At 42.5% G+C, this 23701-nt stretch overlaps 1 protein-coding gene across 1 annotated transcript in view; it reads left to right on the top strand.

The window, feature by feature from the left end:
• emc2 (ER membrane protein complex subunit 2) overlaps positions 1–23701 on the top strand; it is a 54743-nt gene that overhangs the window by 3300 nt on the left and 27742 nt on the right. Inside the window, exons 2-4 of the mRNA XM_024386146.2 lie at positions 621–734; positions 12166–12230; positions 19596–19681. Coding sequence (XP_024241914.2) covers positions 621–734; positions 12166–12230; positions 19596–19681 — 265 coding nt within the window. The remainder of the gene's footprint in view (positions 1–620; positions 735–12165; positions 12231–19595; positions 19682–23701) is intronic.

Genomic DNA, 23701 nt, shown 5'->3' with positions numbered 1-23701 from the left:
CCAACTGATCTGTCGATAACGCCTGCTAAATTTGGGTCATCAATGTTGTTGAGAAAAGTAGCAAAACTTTTGTAGTTCTCGATGGCAAATGTTATATCTTTCAAAAACGGCACGGTAGAGAGGACTGTCACAGCTCACGTTATAGACCCATGCATGCTACATGTCCGACCAATCCAAACTCATCTCCCCAGCATGTCCAGCCCATCCATTATCTCAGCCAAACTAATTGAACAGTCCAGGTGTGCAAAGCTCTATAGGCTTACCCAGAAACACTCTTGAAACTCATGAAATACTTTCTGATGACACTGTATGTCAGGAACCAGTAGTAGGTAGGCCAGATTTTTAGAGAAGGTGAACCAGAAAAAGTGTGCACTGAACTGCATACTAGAGTAGAAGGCTGCTGGGTCAGGATCATTACCATCCACTACCTTTGTGCATTTGAGCAAATTAACCCAATTGCTCCAGGGCCTGATGGTGTGCTGCTCACTCTCGTGTGTGTGTGTGTGTGTGTGTGTGTGTGTGTGCGCGCGCTCTACCTGATTCAATATGATGTTATATGAAAGCATGTCATTTTTATATTGCTTGAATCCTGAGAAATGTTTTGATAATTGTGCTCACAGAAATGAGAGACAAGCTGCGGAAGTGGAGGGAGGATAACCACAGAAACAGTGAGCAAATCGTGGATGTTGGTGAAGAATTGATAAATGAGCATGCGTCCAAACTTGGAGATGACAGTAAGTACATATGCATTAAATCAAGAGTCACTGCAGAACAATTTCTCGTGCTGTTGTAGTAGGCAGAATCTGTTTATACACAATGATCCACAACACTAGCCATCCATCACAAGATGTTTGGGAGACAAGGACTTGATTTGTCAATTTGTTTTCATTCTTGATTTATTTTATTAATTGAAGAAAAAGGAGCATTATAATAGGAAGGATTTCAACTTTGATGTAGCCTAGACGTATAGGTGATGGAGATGTATAGTGTTTTCAGGCATCAAAGACATACACAAAGCCAACATTTACAGTCAGGCATGTTCAATATAGACAACATTTAGTGGCAGAAGGGGAAATTAATTAATAGACTGTATTCTCAGTCTGGCTGAAAACATGCAAATACTGCAATCTAGATTTAATATAGACTGCTATGGTTTGTGGTTTCACTGCAACATGATTGCTAGAACAGGTTGTACAGTAGGCCTATGACTGATTTAGTCTTGTCACAGTTCTCTGCTCATGAAAGCAAGGAAGGGCATCAATCTCTCAAATTACTGGTTGTCCAATGATTGATTTATTCAGTATGGAATCAAGGAGTACTGGCTGTTCTTTTGTACAGGCATAGAAGAGCAGGGAACCAACCTGAGCTCATAAGGATACTGCTGGAGAGATGATTAAGCCTGTGTTATGCTGTGAAGACATTGTATACATGTAGTTCTTTACTCAGTACTTTGTTGAAGCACATTTGGCAGAGGTTACAGCCTCGAGTCTTCTTGGGTAAGACGCTACAAGCTTGGCACTCCTGTATTTGGGGAGGTTCTCCCATTCTTCTCTGCAGATCCTTTCAAGCTCTGTCAGGTTTTTTGGGGAGCGTCGTTGCACAGCTGTTTTCAGGTGTCTCCAGAGGTGTTTGATCGGGTTCAAGTCTGGGCTTTGGCCTGGCCACTCATGGACATTCGGAGACTTGTCCCGAAGCCACTCCTGCATTGTCTTGGCTGTGTCCATATGGTCGTTGTCCTGTTGGAAGGTGAACCTTTGCCCCAGTCTGAGGTCCTGAGCACTCTGGAGCAGGTTTTCATCAAGGTTCCCTCTGTACTTTCATCCGTTCATCTTTCCTTCGATCCTGACTAGTCTCCCAGTCCCTGCCACTGAAAAACATCCCCATAGCATGATGCTGCCGTCACAATGCTTCACCATAGGGATGGTGCCAGGTTTCCTCCAGATGTGACCCTTGGCATTCAGGTCAAAGAGTTCAATTTTGTTTCATCAGACCAGATAATCTTGTTTCTCATGGTCAGTCTTTCGGTGCCTTTTGGCAAACTCCAAGCGAGCTGTCGTGCCTTTTACTGAGGAGTGGCTTCCGGAATGTTGCGGAGATGGTTGACCTATTGCAAAGTTCTCTCATCTCCACAGAGGTGCTCTGTCAGTGTGACCGGCCATGGGTGGGCCTTGGAGGGAGTAGGCCCACCTACTCGGCAGCCAAGCCCACCCACTGGGGAGCCAGGCCCAGCCAATCAGCATGCGTCCCCACAAAAGGGCTACCCCCCCCAGACGATCCGGTTGGACAAACTGACAAATTCTCTAAAACAACGTTGGAGGCAGTTTATGGTAGAGAAATTAACATTAAATTCTCTGGCAACAGCTCAGATTGACATTCTTGTGGCATTCGTGTGACATCTGCACATTTTAGAATTACCTTTTTATTGTCCCCCAGAACAAGATGTGTGTGATCATGCTGTTTAATTAGCTTCTTGATATTCCACGCCTGTCAGGTGGATGGATTATCTTGGCAAAGGAGAAATGCTTACAAACAGGGATGTGAACATGTGAATGGTGGTGTGCTGTAGTCCATGATCAGCTCCTTTATCTTGAGGGAGAGGTTGTTGTCCTGTATCCACACTGCCAGGTCTCTGACCACCTCCCTATAGGCTGTCGTCGCCGGTGATCAGGCCTGCCACTGTTTTATTTTTTGTTGTTTAATTTTTACCCCTTTTTCTCCCCAATTTCGTGGTATCCAATTGTTTTTAGTAGCTACTATCTTGTCTCATCGTAGGTTGAAAGTCATGCGTCCTCCGATTCACAACCCAACCAAGCCGCACTGCTTCTTAACACAGCGCGCATCCAACCCGGAAGCCAGCCGCACCAATGTGTCGGAGGAAACACCGTGCACCTGGCAACCTTGGTTAGCGCACACTGCGCCCGGCCCGCCACAGGTGTCTCTGGTGCGCGATGAGACAAGGACATCCCTACCTCGGAAAGCATATACTTCCCACCCAAAACGCCACAATATTGATACATTTCTCATGTAATTTGATCGATTTGTTTGTGAAAATCAATTTGTGATCCAGAAGTGGGGCAGTTGGCGCCTCAATACAGTGGCCTCAGAAAGTATTCACACCCCTTGACTTTTTCCACTTTTTGTTGTTTTACAGTCTGAATTTAAAATGGAATCAAATGAGATTTTTGGTCACTGGCCTACACACAGTAACCCATAATGTCAAAGTGGAATTATGTTTTTCAAAAAAGGCTAAAATGGCTTGAGTCAATAAGTATTCGACCCCTTTGTTATGGCAAGCCTAAATAAGTTCAGGAATACAAGTTTGCTTAACAAGTCACATTCAGTGGCAAGGAAAAGTATGTGAACCATTGGTCATAGAATTTGATCTGATCATTTAATTCATAACAATCCAAACACAGTCTGCTTAGACTAAGAACACACCAACAATTATACGTTTTCATGTCTTTATTGAACACACCTTGTAAACATTCACAGTGCAGAGTGGGAAAAGTATGTAAACTCTTGGATTTAATAACTGGTTGACCCTCCTATGGCAGCAATAACCTCAAGCAAATGTTTTCTGTAGTTGCAGATCAGACCTGCACAATGGTCAGGAGAAATTTTGGACCATTCCTCTTTGCAAAACTGTTTCAGCTCAGCAATATTCTTGGGATGTCTGGTGTGAACCGCTTTCTTGATTTCATGCCCGCAGTGTCTCAATCGTGTTGAGGTCAGGACTCTGGGCCACTCCAGAAGGCATATATTCTTTTGAAGCCATTCTTTTTTGGGTCGTTGTCCTGTTGCATCACCCAACTTCTGTTGAGCTTCAATTGTCGGACAGATAGCATTACGTTCTCCTGCAAAATGTCTTGATAAACTTGGGTGTTCATTTTTCCATCAATGATAGCAAGCGGGGGCCTCCCCGGTGGCGCACTGGTCTATGGCAGTGCTAGCCGTGACACCAGAGAGTCTGGGTTCGAGCCCAGGCTCTGTCGCAGCCGGCCGCAACCGGGAGGTCCATGGGGCAACGCACAATTATCCCAGCGTCGTCAGGGTTAGGGAAGGTTTAGCTGGCAGGGATATCCTTGTCTCATCTCGCACTAGTGACTCCTGTGGCGTGCCGGGTGCAGTGCACGCTAAACAGGTCGCCAGGTGTACGGTGTTTCCTCCGACACATTGGTGAGGCTGGCTTCCGGGTTGGATGTGCGTTGTCAAGGAGCAGTGCGGCTATGTTGGGTTGTGTTTCGGAGGATGCATGCCTCTCGACCTTCGCCTCTCCCGAGTCAGTGCGGGAGTTGCAGCGATGAGACAAGACAGAGCACCACTACTACCAATTGGATACCATGAAATTTGGGGAGAAAAAGGGGTGTTATAAAAAAAAATGCAAAAAGAATGCAGCAAGGCAGCCCTCTAGCATACTTTACAGTTGGGATGAGCTTTTGATGTTGGTGTGCTGTGCCATTTTTTTTTTCTCCTTCCAAACAATTCTACTTCAGTTTCATCTGTCCACAGAATATTTTGCCAGTAGTGCTGTGGAACATCCAGGTGCTCTTTCTACAGAGGCAAAAATAATGTTTTCGAAGTTTAAAATGAGGAGAAAGGAGGGCTAGAAATGTAATGTTTGGAAAATATTTGAAGTGGTAAGAGGATGATAGCAGTGCCAGCTATGTTGTGTGAGGATGTTGAAGCACTACATAAATTCAACAGTCACAAGATGGGAGTTCAAATAGGCCTATGGCATGTCAAGGAAACTGGTCTACTGTTTAAATGTGTTGAATGGAAACTGAAATCTGGACACTGACTGTAAGTCTATAACATCACCACATAACCTTATTAATAACTTGTGCAGAATTAAGCATTTCTTGCTGTACAATTATACACCAAATGTAGGCAAAATTTGAACTTGGGAACAGGAGTGAGAAATATAATTGATTTATTTCTCTGTCTTGAGAATGCAATGCCCAATTTAATACCATCTGTAGAGGTGCTGTCTTTGTCATAAAAGCTGATAGTATTTCAATCACATAAAATATGCACCAAAGCTGAACTGAAATCTTAAGTCTTTTTCACAGCTTTCTTTTTCCTTACATCCAGTCAAACTGATGTCATTTTGACATTTAGCGTTATTTTTATTTTTTTAACATTATTGTATTTTCTCCCCAGTCCCTAAATGTATTTGCTCCGTGAATGACCGAGAGAACTTGACTGATGTCAACTAAATTGAAGCATTAATTCTATCGATCTATTACATTATTCTGTTGAGCAAGGGTTTATTTAGTCTTCTCGGGCAACATAAAATGACAAAGGAGAAGCTACATGCATTTATTATAGACAAGTTGACTAACAAATAGCCAACCAAAATGTTGAAAACATCTAAATCAGGCAAAACAAAATTCTGCACCCCCTGTCAAAAAAATCATTCTGCTGTCTTTGACTGTAGCCTATAGCGCTTTCTGTATTTATTTTTCAATACATTTGCAAGAATTTCTAAAAACATGTTTTCACTTTGTCATTATGCGGTATTGTGTGTAGATAGGTGAGGAGAAAAATCTATTTAATCCATTTTGAATTCAGACTAACAAAATGTGTAATTCAAGGGGTATGACTACTTTGAAGGCACTAGTGTAGCCTCAAGTTGTTATTTTTAATCCAAAATAATCAATTTCCACCTCAAGGCAAACAGTATAGGCTAGTATCTTTAAAGCTGTAATCAGTTTGAAACCGCCACATTCGTTTGGGTTATAACAACAAATAGTCACTTGAGACACTGTTAGAACAGAGGGTTATACTACAAAGCAGGATCAATAAGTGAGCCAGCTATCAAATCAAATCAAATTGTATTTGTCACATACACATGGTTAGCAGATGTTAATGCGAGTGTAGCGAAATACTTGTGCTTCTAGTTCCGACAATGCAGTAATAACGAACAAGTAACCTAACTAACAATTCCAAAAAAACTACTGTCTTATACACAGTGTAAGGGGATAAAGAATATGTACATAAGGATATATGAATGGGTGATGGTACAGAGCAGCATAGGCAAGATACAGTAGATGATATCGAGTACAGTATATACGTATGAGATGAGTATGTAAACCAAGTGGCATAGTTAAAGTGGCTAGTGATACATGTATTACATAAGGATGCAGTCGATGATATAGAGTACAGTATATACGTATGCATATGAGATGAATAATGTAGGGTAAGTAACATTATATAAGGTAGCATTGTTTATATATTTACATCATTTCCCATCAATTCCCATGATTAAAGTGGCTGGAGTAGAGTCAGTGTCATTGACAGTGTGTTGGCAGTAGCCACTCAATGTTAGTGGTGGCTGTTTAACAGTCTGATGGCCTTGAGATAGAAGCTGTTTTTCAGTCTCTCGGTCCCAGCTTTGATGCACCTGTACTGACCTCGCCTTCTGGATGACAGCGGGGTGAACAGGCAGTGGCTCGGGTGGTTGATGTCCTTGATGATCTTTATGGCCTTCCTGTAGCATCGGGTGGTGTAGGTGTCCTGGAGGGTAGGTAGTTTGCCCCCGGTGATGCGTTGTGCAGACCTCACTACCCTCTGGAGAGCCTTACGGTTGAGGGCGTTGCAGTTGCCATACCAGAGGGCGTTGCAGTTGCCATACTATACAGCCCGCCAGGATGCTCTCGATTGTGCATCTGTAGAAGTTTGTGAGTGCTTTTGGTGACAAGCCGAATTTCTTCAGCCTCCTGAGGTTGAAGAGGCGCTGCTGCGCCTTCCTCACGATGCTGTCTGTGTGAGTGGACCAATTCAGTTTGTCTGTGATGTGTATGCCGAGGAACTTAAAACTTGCTACCCTCTCCACTACTGTTCCATCGATGTGGATAGGGGGGGGTGTTCCCTCTGCTGTTTCCTGAAGTCCACAATCATCTCCTTAGTTTTGTTGATGTTGAGTGTGAGGTTATTTTCCTGACACCACACTCCGAGGGCCCTCACCTCCTCCCTGTAGGCCGTCTCGTCGTTGTTGGTAATCAAGCCTACCACTGTTGTGTCGTCCGCAAACTTGATGATTGAGTTGGAGGCGTGCGTGGCCACGCAGTCGTGGGTGAACAGGGAGTACAGGAGAGGGCTCAGAACGCACCCTTGTGGGGCCCCAGTGTTGAGGATCAGCGGGGAGGAGATGTTGTTGCCTACCCTCACCACCTGGGGGCGGCCCGTCAGGAAGTCCAGTACCCAGTTGCACAGGGCGGGGTCGAGACCCAGCGTCTCGAGCTTGATGACGAGCTTGGAGGGTACTATGGTGTTGAATGCCGAGCTGTAGTCGATGAACAGCATTCTCACATAGGTATTCCTCTTGTCCAGATGGGTTAGGGCAGTGTGCAGTGTGGTTGAGATTGCATCGTCTGTGGACCTATTTGGGCGGTAAGCAAATTGGAGTGGGTCAAGGGTGTCAGGTAGGGTGGAGGTGATATGGTCCTTGACTAGTCTCTCAAAGCACTTCATGATGACGGATGTGAGTGCTACGGGCGGTAGTCGTTTAGCTCAGTTACCTTAGCTTTCTTGGGAACAGGAACAATGGTGGCCCTCTTGAAGCATGTGGGAACAGCAGACTGGTATAGGGATTGGTTGAATATGTCCGTAAACACACCGGCCAGCTGGTCTGCGCATGCTCTGAGGGCGCGGCTGGGGATGCCGTCTGGGCCTGCAGCCTTGCGAGGGTTAACACGTTTAAATGTCTTACTCACTTCGGCTGCAGTGAAGGAGAGACCGCATGTTTTCGTTGCAGGCCGTGTCAGTGGCACTGTATTGTCCTCAAAGCGGGCAAAAAGTTATTTAGTCTGCCTGGGAGCAAGACATCCTGGTCCGTGACTGGGCTGGGTTTCTTCCTGTAGTCCGTGATTGACTGTAGACCCTGCCACATACCTCTTGTGTCTGAGCCGTTGAATTGAGATTCTACTTTGTCTCTGTACTGGCGCTTAGCTTGTTTGATAGCCTTGCGGAGACACCTTGCCCTGATTAAAAGCAGTGGTTCGCGCCTTCAGTTCCACACGAATGCTGCCATCAATCCACGGTTTCTGGTTAGGGAATGTTTTAATCGTTGCTATGGGAACGACATCTTCAACGCACGTTCTAATGAACTCACACACCGTATCAGCGTATTCGTCAATGTTGTTGTCTGACGCAATACGAAACATCTCCCAGTCCACGTGATGGAAGCAGTCTTGGAGTGTGGAGTCAGCTTGGTCGGACCAGCGTTGGACAGACCTCAGCGTGGGAGCTTCTTGTTTTAGTTTCTGTCTGTAGGCAGGGATCAACAAAATGGAGTCGTGGTCAGCTTTTCCGAAAGGGGGGCGGGGCAGGGCCTTATATGCGTCGCGGAAGTTTGAGTAACAATGATCCAGGGTCTTTCCACCCCTGGTTGCGCAATCGATATGCTGATAAAATTTAGGGAGTCTTGTTTTCAGATTAGCCTTGTTAAAATCCCCAGCTACAATGAATGCAGCCTCCGGATAAATCGTTTCCAGTTTGCAGAGAGTTAAATAATTGAAAAGCAACCAGAAATGACACACTTCTCGTTCATTAAAAAAGCCGAACTTGTGTTTTTGTCCATTGAATCAATTAGACCAAGTTTCTTTCTAAAAATGTTGTTATCCAAATATTTAGGCTAGTTAGGTAACTCCTGAATCCTACTTTGTAGTATACCCCTCTGCAGAATATGTACTGCGATTTTATTTTTCTTATTTTTTTGCGATGATGAAGAACATTCCTCCGTTTCATCAACAAAACGATAAGACGCTGGGTCGAACAGTGGTGTTTCACCTTATTCACCTCCAGCTTTAATGTGTCACAAGTTCTCAGAAGCCTAGGCCTAATTCAGTATTTTTAGTAGACTTACCAATGTGACTCAACTTTTTTTGAATTGAATGATGCAGAAGCTTGGTAAGCCCGTTCTTGATTAAAAAAAGAACCCATATGTGATGGTTGGTAGCGGTGCACTCAGGTTTGCATTTTGGCTATGTAAAAGCCTGCTAGTATCTCACTATGTAGTCTTGCTGAACGACTCCGTGAAAGTCTATTTTCCTTGTACTCATTATGATTCATTCATTAGTCTTTATAGAGCAGGGTAAACACTTAACACACCCCGGTTTTATTGAAACCAGTTCTTAAATTGGCTGTGAAACAAGATGGCAATTATCAAACAAGAGTTGGAATCATAAAAAGGCAAGAAACTTCGGGCGTTTTGTTTGTTTTCTTGTTGGGTTTTATTGTCCTTTCTCAGTTTACAGTTAGACAGCATTTGGCAGAGGACGTCTGGCGTGCTTGTCAAAACAGACATTTAGCATTAATTCTATTAATTGGATCCATTAGCCAAGCCTATTATTAATCACTGTCTTTTACTGTTACAGTTGATTGATTGAATAAGCACTTCAATAAACATTTCCTCTTTATTTTAAAACCACTGGGTGAAATGTGTCGGGCAATGTTGATAACCGTTGTGAATAAGGCGTCGCATCATTACTGGTTAGGGGTATCACAGCGAAGTGGGGGGAAATGACATATTCTGTTGCCCTGGATAACAGCTGTGTAAGCTTTCTTTCTCTGTGTGTTAGGAAAGGGCTGCGTAACATTGTCTTTTATATGGAGTTGTACATTATCTTATGATGTTTAGAACATGTTCTATGAACAACGAAATCTTAGAATACCAGCAGAATTTGGTCAGTGGTCTTTCACCATGATTGATTCTCTAAATTAAGCTTAATTTAACTTTTTTTGTTGTTGTTTTGAACTGCATAAAACATACACGGGAGAGATTTTCCCTTCTCCATCCAGTCCTGTAAATACATGGTTCTATTTCTATGCTGCACATATTGCTGATTATTAATAAAAACAAGTGAGGATTGAGAGAAATTCTAGAGGTCGACCGATTATGATTTTTCAACGCCGACACCGATTATTGGAGAACCAAAAAAAGCAGATACCAATTAATCGGCCAATTACATTTTTAAAAAAATTGAAAATTACATTTATTTGTAATAATGACAAATACAAGAATACTGAATGAACACATTTATTTTAACTTAATATAATACCTAAAAAATAATAATTTTAGCCTCAAATAAATTTAATTTAAATTTTTTAATTATACCTTTATTTTACTAGGCAAGTCAGTTAAGAACAAATTCTTATTTTCAATGACTGCCTAGGAACAGTGGGTTAACTGCCTGTTCAGGGGCAGAACGACAGATTTGTACCTTGTCAGCTATGATGAAATGAAATGATGAAACATGTTCAATTTGGTTTAAATAATGCAAAAACAAAGTGTTGGAGAAGAAAGTAAAAGTGCAATATTTGCCAAGTAAGAAAGTTGACGTTTAAGTTCCTTGCTCAGAACTTAAGAACATATTAAAGCGGTGGTTCCTTTTCACATGAGTCTTCATGAGTTTTAGGTGAGTTTTAGGTTGTAGTTATTATAGGAATTATAGGACTATTTCTCTCTACCATTTGTATTTCATATACCTTTGACTATTGGGTGTTCTTATAGGCACTTTATTGTTGCCAGTGTAACAGTATATCTTCCGTCCCTCTCCTCGCCCCTACCTGGGCTCGAACCAGGGACACATCGACAACAGCCACCCTCGAAGCATCGTTACCCATCGCTCCGCAAAAGCTGCGGCCCTTGCAGAGCAAGGGGAACAACTACTTCAAGGTCTCAGCGAGTGACGTCACCGATTGAAACACTATTAGCACGCATCCCGCTAACTAGCTAGCCATTTCACATCGGCTACACCCAGCCTAATTTCGGGAGTTGATAGGCTTGAAGTCATAAACAGCTCAATGCTTGAAGCACAGCGAAGAGCTGCTGGCAAATGCAGGAAAGTGCTGTTTGAATGAATGCTTACGAGCCTGCTGCTGCCTACCATCGCTCAGTCAGACTGCTATATCAAATCATAGACTTAATTATAATATAACAAACACACAGAAATATGAGCATTAGGTCATTAATATGGTCAAATCCGGAAACTATCATTTCGAAAATAAAACGTTTATTCTTTCAGTGAAATCCGGAACCGTTCCGTATTTTATTGAAAGGGTGGCATCCCTAAGTCTAGATATTGCTGTTACATTGCACAACCTTCAATGGTATGTCATAATTATGTACAATTCTGGCAAATTAATTACGGTCTTTGTTAGGAAGAAATGGTCTTCACACAGTTCGCAACAAGCCAGGCGGCCCAAACTGCTGCATATACCCTGACTCTGCTTGCACTGAACGCAAGAGAAGTGTCACAATTTCACTAGTTAAAAGAAATTCATGTGAACAGGCAATATTAACTAAATAGGCAGGTTTAAAAATATATACTTGTGTATTGATTTTAAAGAAAGGCATTGATGTTTATGGTTAGGTATACATTGCTTTTTTTCGCGAAAGCGTTTGTCAAATCATCACCCGTTTGGCAAAGTAGGCTGTGATTCGATGAGAAATTAACAGGCACCGCATCGACTATATGCAACACAGGACAAGATAACTACACATGGTTGATGTTCCTAGTTTAACTAGTGATTATGTTAAGATTGATTGTTTTTTACAAGATAAGGTTAATGCTAGCTAGCAACTTACCTTGGCTTCTTGCTGCACACGCTTAACAGATAGTCAGCCTGCCATGCATTCTTCTTATGGAGTGCATTGTAGTCGGCCACAATCGGTGTCCAAAAATGCCGATTACCGATTGTTATGAAAGCTTGAAATCGGCCCTAATTTATCAGCCATTCCGATTAATCGGTCGACCTCTACTTGAAAGCAATTCCCCAGGATTTAAGGGCTAGATAGCAGACATTATTTTAGGACTGAGTGGTGTTATGAGTTTCTGGGTTGATAGGAAACCATGACTAGATAGCAGGCAGACATTTCCCCTGTTCAAGATATTGTGATATGAAAGTGAAAAGTTTGAAGTGAATGCCCACAGTTGAAAAGAAGCATGCTTGGAGAGCAGATGGGGCCTAAATCCCTATTCCTGTTGAGGCATCACTTAGGGCCAGCTCCTGTCCTTCCTATGATCCAGTAGACAAATACGAAAGCACTTAGTCAGACTGTTAATACAGTATTAGTTCTAACAATGTCAATTGATCATGTTTTGATGTTCCGCCTGACACTGTACTGGAATATTAAAACAGTGCTTTTTCTCCTGTGCCCAGTATGGATAATTTATGAGCAGGTGATGATCGCTGCGCTGGACTGCAGTCGGGATGATTTGGCTTGGGTAAGTGAACTACCGACAGCTGCCCCACACTCCCAGCGACCTCAAAACCCATCTCTCACAGTCATTTGTACTTCGTCACTCCCATTGCCAAATGGGGTAATATTTTTGGCCAAATAAAAATATTTTCACATTTGTCTGTACTTTGGGAAAAAAAACATTTGCTGAGCAGTGTTGGAATAATGGAGGGTAAAAAAACTCACTAGATGAACACAGTGTTAGCTGTAAACCTTTATGGAGTTTAACTCCCCCTTTCCTTGTTGAGTCATCTGCCATCACAGAGTTAACTAATAGATATATTACAGATTGTGTTACTGAAAGTGCCTTCAGAAAGTATTCACACCCCTTGACTTTTTACACATTTTGTTGTTACAAGGTGGGATTAAAATGTATTTAATTATATTTTTTGTCAATTATCTACACAAAGTAATCTGTAATGTCAGTGGAAGAATTTTTTTTACATTTGTAAAAGAATTATGAAAAATAGAACACTAATATAGCTTGATTACATGAGTATCCATCCACCAGAGTCAATACATGTTAGAATCACCTTAGGCAGTGATTTTAAGAGTCTTAATGGGTAAGTCTCTAAGAGCTTTGCACAGCTGGATTGTACAGTATTTGCACATTATTATAAAAACACAACAAACAACTTGACAGAATAAAATAAATAAAAATATTTCTAGACTAGGCCACTCAGGAACTTTCAGTGTTGTCTTGGTAAGCAATTCCAGTGTAGATTTCAAGGGGTGTGAATAGTTTAATTGAAAGTCAATATATATAAAAAAAAAATATATATAAAAAAGGGCGTGTTTTTTTTTTTTTTACCCTCGCAGGTGTCGTCTCCTTCAGACATGAGCTCGTCGTCAGAGCAAGGGGTGTGAATAGTTTCTGAAGGCACCATGATTTTTCCTCCCACATATTTTGTTGATTGAACAAGGGGAGAGATTGATACAAATGACCTTGTCCATCCAGTCCGTTAAATACATGGTTTTATTTCTAAACAGCACATATGGATTATTGTTAATAATACAAGTGTCAGGCTTGAGGACAGAAATTGTACTTGAAAGCAATTTCTCAGGATTCAAGGGCTTTATGAAAATGTATTACATTTTAATATGACGAGAGCAAAAAGTTAAGACCACCACACTTTTCTAATATAACATTGGGAATTTAAAACCAAAGTTATTTCTGAGTGTTTTTATCCAGTTTATTTTTAAGATCTGATTATTTGCAAATCCAGCACATGATAAAATGAGATTATTCTGTTTTACTCATTTTAGTACTGAATCGTAATTTATGGGTTTCTGGGTTGATAAGAAACCATGCCTAGATAGCAGAAATTCATAATTTTTCCTGTTCAAGATATTCTCATATGCAAACGCAAGTGAAACGTTTGAAGTGAATGCCCACAGTTGAAAAGAAGCATGCTAGGAGAGCAGATGGGGCCTATTCCTGTTGAGGCATCACTTAGGGCCATCTTCTGTCCCTCAATCAAATGTGCATTGTTGAATCTAACATTTGTTCCTGCTCAGTTTGATTTAAATTGAAGGGTGCATGATCACTGCAAAGAGCAGGAACCAATGGCATTACCATAGATGTTTGGATTGGAATTCAATCAAATTCGCATTGTGGAAATATAACATTGTTCCTGCTTAGTTTGATTTAAATCAAAACGTGCATTCCCCACTCTTCTGGACTGATTTGAATCTGGCTAAATGTACTATTGAAGCCTAGTTAATGTCCTGTCAGTTTTGCTCATATCTGCTTAAAATTGAGTGATTACATAAACTAAAATCATTTTATGGGTGATGGGAATAGTATATGAGGATGTTTTGCAACGATTCCCTATGCATTGCAAAGAATATTGGCTAAGACAACTAGATTACGGAAAGTTGTCCAATCACCTGCTCCCAGTGAGAAAGACCATGACTGTTGTTGGACAGGTCAAAAGATCCGGGCTGCAGGACAGACTTTCCATCTCATCCAGGATATCGTTGGACATGACGCTAACGATTCCTCACCTCTGTCATGAGTGTGTGAAAAAACAAACTACAGTTCCCTCATAGAGAAAAAAAACTAACTCACCGTAAAGAACATCCTGCCTCTCCTTTTTATAGTAAAAAGTGGTGAACTGTGGGTAGCCACAAGACAACATGGTCTTCAACCACGTCAACTGCCGATTTTCACATAAGTTCTTCAGGACTGTGTTGTTTATCTTTTATCATGGATCCCATGAATGGAAACCATCAACTATCCCTCATGTCCTGCTCTCAATTGTCTGGGCGGACAGGAATGCGTCATCAAAAAAAACACAACACTGCATATGACATCTCAAAACCATTCATGTTTTACATGGATACAGTATATTTGTTTGTTTAAAGATGAAGTGCATGTAATACGCTGTCGCTGGTGGAGAACAGCAGGCAGGGGAAGCAGTAGTCGGCTGCTAGCATCGCAGCCACAGAGACAGTCTTTCTTTTAAAACTTTCAGGATGAAATGATCGTGTTATTTTCTCCCTAGCTTTGATGTAAGTACCTAAGCGCAGGTATTGGTCTTCCATCCATTAATATCCCATTTTGCTAGAAAATTCATTTTGAAAACTGTTTCAGATGTATTATGTTAGCCATCCTGATCAGATACTATGTAAATCAGAGCGATTTTAAAGTAGAAGCAGAATATGTACAGCGCCTTCATAAACGAATGCAACTGCCAAAAGGTGGAAGATGACATGTGACGTCCACAGGCAGAGTCCTTCCTGCCTAAAAAAACATCCTGTGGCGTACTGCAATAGCATTGAATAGTCCCCACGATATGCAACTGTTCAGGGGAAGTCAGGAACCAATACACACAGTCAGTCAGGAAAGCAAAGGCTAGCTTTTTCAAACAGAAATGTGCATCCTGTAGCTCTAACTCCCAAAAGTTTTGGGACGCTGTAAAGTGAGCAACTCCTCCCAGCTGCCCACTGCACTGAGGCTAGGAAACACTGTCACCACCGATAAATCTACAACCATCTATAATTTCAACAATCATTTTCTATGGCTGGCCACGCTTTCCACCTGGCTACCCCTACCCCGGCCAACAGCTCAGCACTCCCCGCAGCAACTTTCCCAAGTCTCCCCAGCTTCTCCTTCACCCAAATCCAGATGGCACATGTTCTGAAAGAGCTGCAAAACCTGGACCCGTACAAATCAGCTGGGCTAGACAATCTGGACCAGCTCTTTCTAAAATTATCTGCCGCCATTGTTGCAACCCCTATTACCAGTTGCAACCCCTGTTCAACCTCTTTCATATCGTCTGAGATCCCTTAAGATTGGAACGCTGCGGCAGTCATCCCCGTCTTCAAAGGGGGAGACATTCTAGACCCAAACTGTTATAGACCTATATCCATCCCGCCCTGCCTTTTTCTTTTCTTTTTTGTGAATTTTACCCCCTTTTCTCCCCAATTTCGTGGTATCCAATTGTTAGTTACTATCTTGTCTCATCGCTACAACTCCCGTACGGGCTCGGGAGAGACGAAGGTTGAAAGCCATGCATCCTCCGAAATACAACCCAACTGCTTCTTAACACAGCACTCATCCAACCCGGAAGCCAGATGCACCAACACCGTGCACCTGGCAACCTGGTTAGCGTGCACTGCGCCCGGCACGCAACAGGAGTCGCTAGTGCGCAATGAGACAAGAATATCTTTACTGGCCAAACCCTCCCTAACCCTGACGATGCTAGACCAATTGTGCGTCGCCCCATAGACCTCCCGGTCGCGGCCGGCTGTGACAGAGCCTGGGCGCGAACCCAGAGTCTCTGGTGGCACAGCTAGCACTGTGATGCAGTGCCCTAGACCACTGCGCCACCAGGGAGGCAAAATGCCCTGCCTTTCTAAAGTCTTCGAAAGCCAAGTGAACAAACCGATCACTGACCATTTTGAATCCCACCGTACCTTCTCCGCTGTGCAATCCGGTTTCCGAGCTGGTCACGGGTGTACCTCAGCCACACTCAAGGTACTAAACGATATCGTAACCGGCATCGATAAAGATTGTACTGTGCAGCCGTCTTCATCGACTCTGTCAATCACCGTATTCTTATCGGCAGACTCAACAGCCTTGGTTTCTCAAATGACTGCCTTGCCTGGTTCAACAACTACTTCTCCGACAGAGTTCAGTGTGTTAAATCGGAGGGACAATTTTGTCCGGAGCTCTGGCTGTCTCTATGGGGGTGCCACAGGGTTCAATTTTCGGGCAGACTCTTTTCTCTGTATATATCATCGATGTTGCTCTTGCTGCGGGTGTTTCTCCGATCCACCTCTATGCAGACGACACCATTCTGTATACATCTGGCCCTTCTTTGGACACGGTTAACAAACCTCCAAACAAGCTTCGATACCATACAACACTCCTTCCGTGGCCTCCAACTGCTCTTAAATGCTAGTAAAACTACCCGCCCGCCCGACTAGCATCATTAGTCTGGACGGTTCTGACTTAGAATATGTGGACAACTATAAATACCTAGGTGTCTGGCTAGACTGTAAACTCTCCTTCCAGACTCATATTAAGCTTCTCCAATCCAAAATTAAAACTAAAATCAACTTTCTATTCCGCAAAAAAGCCTCCTTCACTCATGCTGCCAAACATACCCTCATAAAACTGACTATCCTACTGATCCTTGACTTCGGAAATGTCATTTACAAAATAGTCTCCAACACTCAGCAAATTGGATGCAGTCTATCACAGTGCCATCTGTTTTGTCACCAAAGCCCCATATACCACCCACCACTGCGACCTGTATGCTCTAATCGGCTGGAACTCGCTACATATTCGTCGCCAGACCCACTGGCTCCAGGTCATCTATAAGTCTTTGCTAGGTAAAGCTCCGCCTTATCTCAGCTCACTGGTCACGATAACAACACCCACCGTAGCACACGCTCCAGCAGGTATATCTCACCGGGCATCCCCAAAGCTAACACCTCCTTTGGATGCCTTTCCTTACAGTTCCATGCTGCCAATGACTGGAACGAGTTGCAAAAATCGCTGAAGCTGGAGTCTTATCTCACTCTAACTTTAAACATCAGCTATCCAAGCAGCTTACCGATTGCTGCAGCTGTACATAGCCCATCTGTAAATATCCCACCCAATCTACCTACCTCATCCCCATATAGTTTTTGTTTACTTTTCTGCTCTTTTGCACACCAGTATTTGTACTTGCACATCATCATCTGCACATCTCCAATGTTAATTTACTAAATTGTGATTACTTGCTACTATGGCCTATTTATTGCCTTACCACCTCACGCCATTTGCACACACTGTTGTTTATTCCATGTGTAACTCTGTGTTTGTGTCGCACTGCTTTACTTTATCTTGGCCAGGTCGCAGTTGTAAATGAGAACTTGTTCTCAACTAGCCTACGTGGTGAAATAAAAAAAATAACTCAGATGCACAAGTCATGTCAATGAGTTTGAAGGGCGGGAGAAAGGCACAGCAAGGTTGCCTTTCCCCAGGCCTCCTTGCGCAAATTTGTGAAGTAAGTACATGTTCAGAAATCGATTATATCATGCATAAAAAGCATGACAAAATGATTATTGATCAAACATATTTATTTTTCATTCGTTCTATATTTATTAATTTCACAGAGTAGGCCCTGCTTACCCTGACCGCACGCACGTCACTCGGGCTGTGTATGTTAATATATTCAAATTTGCATCAACATGCCCAGACGATCAGGCGGAGTATTTCAATGGTGAAAGGAGGCTCAGGGAAATAAATTATTACAAAATATATTGGGCGGCAGGAAGCCTAGCGGTTAAGTGTTGGGCCGGTAACCGGAAGGTCTTAACCCTAATTTCTTCTGTAGGGCATATAAAATCTGCGTTGCGGAAAATGCAGATTGTCTAAAGTAATTCAGAAATATTCAAATATGTTTTTAACTTAGTAGGAAATCAACTAAAGGTATTAGAAAATGTATTAATTTGTTGAAGTTAATCATAAGATATGAATACACATCAGTGATACTTATTTTCCTGCAACCATGGGCACAGGAATGCCCATGTTTGTGCAGTATGTCTAGTCTGCACTTTGTGTAGCCCTTAGTGGTAATGATAATGATAATCGTCTGCTGTTAAATGGAAAGGCTTTCCCCAAAACCTTTTTAAACTGAATGTTAACTACAAAGTAGCCTATGCCTACCTGGCAGAATGACATCATTATTTGCATCAATTCAGAGGCCATTTGTTTTGCAAACTCTGCAATCACATGAGCGCTACAGAAACACAGCTAACCAAACAACGGTCTCTGGATGGTGCTCACTTGTGAAAAAGGGTAACTACACCCAAAATGCAACATTCTTTCGCCCAGACCTCTCAAGTGGTGTCCTGATGTGGTTTAAGTGTTATTGTGGATTTGTTTTTGTTTTTAAGTGTGATAAAAAGGGAAAAACTGAAACCTGGAAAAACAAAAAGGAGAAAACGGAATTTGGGAAAAAATGTATTGGAATCAGGCACAAAATACAGCAGATTTTAAAGTGCCCTACTCCTGTAAGTCGTTCTGGATAAGAGAATCTGCTGTATGTAAATGTAAATTTAAATTTCTCACTTAACTAGCTGTAAGACATGCTTTGGCACTTTGGTGACTAAGGGCTGGATGTATCAATGTGTAGTTCATATATGCATAATCTATGAGCAGAATTACTGTTTTACCTCAATTAGCCATAATATATATTTAGCAGATGCATTTATCCAAAGTAATATGTGCATACATTTTACGGTTAAATAAAGGTGAAATAAAAAATACATTTTACGTAGGGGTGGTCATGAAATCCCTAGTTTGTGCCATTGTGCCATTTTCCCTACATTTCCCCCCACTTTGTCCAATCCCTTAACAGTTAGAGTTCTCGTCAAAGAGCTTCAGCCCCTCACATTTGAGTGACAGCTATCAGGAGGCCTGCCCAGCGTTATCTGCGGGGCGGACCCAATGGCACAGTGGAAACCGCAGAGACGGATTTATAGAGCGAGCAATGACGTGGTGCACATATGTGATGAAGTACGCAATTTTCAGGGGACCACTTTTGGTTCGTGAGTGCTAGTTTCAGAACTACTGGCAATAAAGTTTACAAAAGTAGCGGAGAATCTCTAAAATGAATGCACTAACTGTGTAAGTCGCTCTGGATTAAGAGTGTCTGCTAAATGACTACAATGTAAATGCAAAATGTTATTTTCATGAAATTAAGAGTGATCATTTGCAGTGATTTAAAAAATACAATTTCAAAGACTGCATGGGGGCTTTAAGTAAAAGAAAGTGTATGTGTCCTGACTGTTTGTAGCATGTTGCACCCAGTCAACTCTAATTGCACCTTCCCTCTGCCCACTTCCCTTGCAGACTTGTCTACAGGAACTGAAGAGGCAGTTTCCAGGTAGCCAACGAGTGAAGCGATTAGCAGGCATGCGGCTGGAGGCTTTAGAAAAGTAAGCTTCAGAGTCTCTCACTGTAACATGGCTGAAAGACTGCATTCAAATGGATTTACCCTTTAATCCGTTTTTGACAGCACCCCTTTTGATTTGAACGAAACCTTCCATAAATATTTGCCCATTGCAGAGGTGCTCAGAAAGTGACTTTGGCCTGAATGCCAAACATTCAAGAGATGAAGGTGCTCGGTTGAATGCATTCAGTTGTGCAACTGCCTTGGTATCCCCTTTCCTTTCCCTTTCAAAGTTGACCCATTGAGACATGTCTTCATCACTGGAAAAGAAAAACAGTTGAGATTTTTTTATCATGAACAGATGAAGTTAATCAGAATGGATGAGTTGATGAGCGAGGTGAAGTGAAAGATGCATCATTATGTAATCACCAATTGTGAATTTAGAATAGGGCAGGGCATTCTTTTGTATTAATCTGTTCTCAAAATGGTATGTACCCTACAGTGCATTTAAAGTATTCAGACCCCTTCCCTTTTTTCCCATATTTTGTTACATTACAGCCTTATTCTAAGGTGGATCAAATTATAATATATTCTCATCAATCTACACACTACCCCAATATGACGAAGCAAAAAGGCTTGTTTTTTTTAGAAACTTTTGCAAATTAACAATAAAAAAAGAATATAACTTATTTACATAAGTATTCAGACACTTGCTATGAGACTCGAAATTGAGCTCAGGTGCATCTGGTTTCGATGGATCATTCTTGAGATGTTTCTACAATTTGATTGGAGTCCACCTGTGGTAAATTCAATTGTTTGGACATGATTTGGAAAGGCACATTCCTGTCTATATACGGTCCCACGGTTGACAGTGCAGGTCAGAGCAAAAATCAAGCCATGAGGTCGAATTAATTGTCCGTAGAGCTCAGAGACAGGATTGTGTCGAGGCACAGATCTGGGGAATGGTACCACCTCTGCAGCATTGAAGGTCCCAAAGAACACAGTGGCCTCCATCATTCTTAAATGGAAGAAGTTTGGAACCACCAAGACTCTTCCTTGAGCTGGCCGCCCAGCCAAACTGAGCAATCTGGGGAGAAGGGCCTTGGCCATGAATTTGACCTAGAACGCAGTGGTCACTCTGTCAGAGCTCCAGAGTTGCTCTGTGGAGATGGGAGAACCTTCTAGAAGGACAACCATCTATGCAGCCCTCCACCAATTAAGCCAAACAGAAGCCACTCCTCAGGAAAAGGCACATGACCGCCGGCGTGGAGTTTGCCAAAAGGCACCTAAAGATCTCTGTCCATGAGAAACAAGATTCTCTGGTCTGATGACACCAAGATTGAACTATTTGGCCTGAATGCCAAGTGTCACATCTGTAGGAAACCAGGCAACACTCATCACCTGTACAATTATCATCCCAACGGTGAAGCGTGGTGGCAGCAGCATGCTGTGTGGATGTTTTTCAGTGGCAGGGAACTGGGAGACTAGTCAGGATCGAGGGAAAGATGAATGGAGAAAAGTACAGTGATCTTTGATGAAACCTGCTCTAGAGTTCTCAGGACCTTAAACTGGGGAGAATGTTCACCTTCCAACAGCACAACGACCCTAAGCTCACAGCCAACACAACGCAGGAGTGGCTTCGGGACAAGTCTCTGAATGTTGTTGAGTGGCCCAGCCAGAGCCCTGACTTGAACCTGATCGAACATCTCTGGAGAGACCTGAAAATAGCTGTGCATTGACGATCCCCATCCAACCAGACAGAGCTTGAGAGGATATACAGAAAAGGTTAGAAACTCCCCAAATACAGGTGTGCCAAGCTTGTAGCGTCATACCCAAGAAGACAAGGCTGTAATCGCTGCCAAAGGTGCTTCAACAAAGTACTGAGTAAAGGGTCTGAATACTTAAAAAAAAAAAAAAATTGCAAACATTTCTACAAACCTGTTTGTAATGATGTGGTCTTGTGTGCAGATTGATGGGGGGGGACAATTAAACCATTTTAGAATCAGGCTGTGAAGTAACAATGTGAAATAAGTCAAGGGGTCTGAATGTTTAACGAACTGCACTATATATCAGTCCACCGAATCCAAATGAAATGTTGAGAGAGGAAGGGACTGCATCGTTTGGATACATCAAGCCGGTGACAATGCTACGATTATCAGCACAAAGTCATCACTGAGAGAGTAGGTGTGTCCAAACTTTTTACTGGCACTTTATATCTGGGGAAGGGTTTAAAACAATTTCTAGAGTGTTGAAAGTTTCCAAGAGCAACGTGATCTCCATTATTGGTAAATGGAAAAAATATGGAGCTACCCAGTCACTGCCTAGAGCTGGCCGTTCGACCAAACTTAGCAACCAGGCAAGAAGGTAATTGGTCTTTCCGAAGGCATTGTATGTCTTAGAGCAATGTTTCCAAACCTTTTTCATTTACTGAACCAAAAATTGCATGTTTCCCTTCCTGGAGTACCCCTGAGGCACTCCACCTATGAGCATTTTATGAGTAGCGCCTATGGTCTCATGTTTCTAATCAAGTGCCCCCCGTGGATAGGCCAAGTACCCCCCAGGGATCCTAGTACCCCTGGTTGGGAACTACTGTCTTAAGGTGATGGACTGTGCCATCCCAACGGCCTCCGCAATGGATTAGTCCACTGAGACTGGCACAAATCAGACAGGTGTCTTGTGTGCCTTCAATTTTTAACAATTTGCGACCGCTCGACTAAAGAAATCTCTGCCGACCAACGGCCTATAGACCAAACAATCGACCTGTCGACTAAATGGGGTCAGCCCTTAATGGCAACCACCCTGTATTCAAGCGCATGTTGTGCCTCAACCGATGGCGGGCACAACACAAAAACCTCCGATGTTGTGAAATAGGGTCTAAGCTACAACACATGCGAATATGGAAAAAATGTGTGTTTTTAGATAATTGACATTAAAGTTTATTTATTTATTATGGAACCTTTTTTTCTTCCAATAAATAATAAAAGTTTGACCACTTTTTGTAAGCTTTTAAATGATCTATAAATCAACCGTTTATATTTTCCAGTGATGAAGGCATGGATGTCGCATGGTAGGGAATGGGAAATTGTTGCACTTTGAGCACCTTTATCTCCTGAATGTTTTGGCATTCAGCTACAAGTCACTTTCCAACCACTTTTTCCATGGGCGAACATATGGAAAGTTTAGTTTAAAGCTAAAGGGATGCTGTCAAAAAGGGATTGACTTAAACTGAATTTACCCTATAGGCCTGGGGTAAAGGGGGGTGTACTGTAGATCCTAAGTGGTACGATGGTCTGGGTGAGTGTGTGTGGTGGGCTCTGTTTGTGTTGGAAACAACCATTCCGCTGGCAAAAAGGGGGAGAAAAAATAAGTGAATGGTTCAGTGCTCGGCCCTTTTAGCCTGAGCGAGGGATTCCCCAGGAAGGAAGTGGTTTGCTCCCACTGCTATTCTGGGGGTCCCTCAATCTTCTGTTTAAAAAATATATATATATTATCTTGTTGTGCTTTTCGTCTCTGAGCTGAGAGACGAGGTCTTGCCTGGCTGTAAATATTTGCATGTCACCACAGTTTCAGCTTTGTTTCTTCTCAGCACTGTTTATTTGTACATCTGCAATTGTGATTAGTAAAAACCGAAGGGGAGTGAATGTAAGGGAACAAGATAACCACAGTATTTTTGACAGGAACTGGAGTAAGGGTAATTCAATTTGTTTACCACCCCTGATCACCATGACTCGTTTATCGGTTATGTCGGAGTTGATGTGATAATTGAACTCCTGCACTGTCAGATTAAATAAATGGCACACACTGGCCTCTAATTGGCTTCAGGCGGAGGTACACTGGAATGACACAGCTTCAAACAACTAACTATCCCTCACCCCCAACACACGCACACTGTGTTTCGTTGAGCCCCCCCAGTAAATAAAGCATATCAAAGTGGCTCGTGAGTGGTTGCCTGGTGCCATCTGAAATCTCCCAGAGTGCAGTTGAGTAATAAAGTGGATGTGAGGGAAGGAGTGGCACTGGAAGTGGGGCTGCTCACTGCTAATGGGAAACAGAGTTGCTTCTGTTG

This window comes from Oncorhynchus tshawytscha, linkage group LG23 (genome assembly GCF_018296145.1).
Source record: "Oncorhynchus tshawytscha isolate Ot180627B linkage group LG23, Otsh_v2.0, whole genome shotgun sequence".
In the NCBI taxonomy this organism is placed as follows: domain Eukaryota; kingdom Metazoa; phylum Chordata; class Actinopteri; order Salmoniformes; family Salmonidae; genus Oncorhynchus; species Oncorhynchus tshawytscha.
Note: the sequence above shows the minus strand (reverse complement) of the source record. Positions and strands in the feature narration are given on the sequence as shown.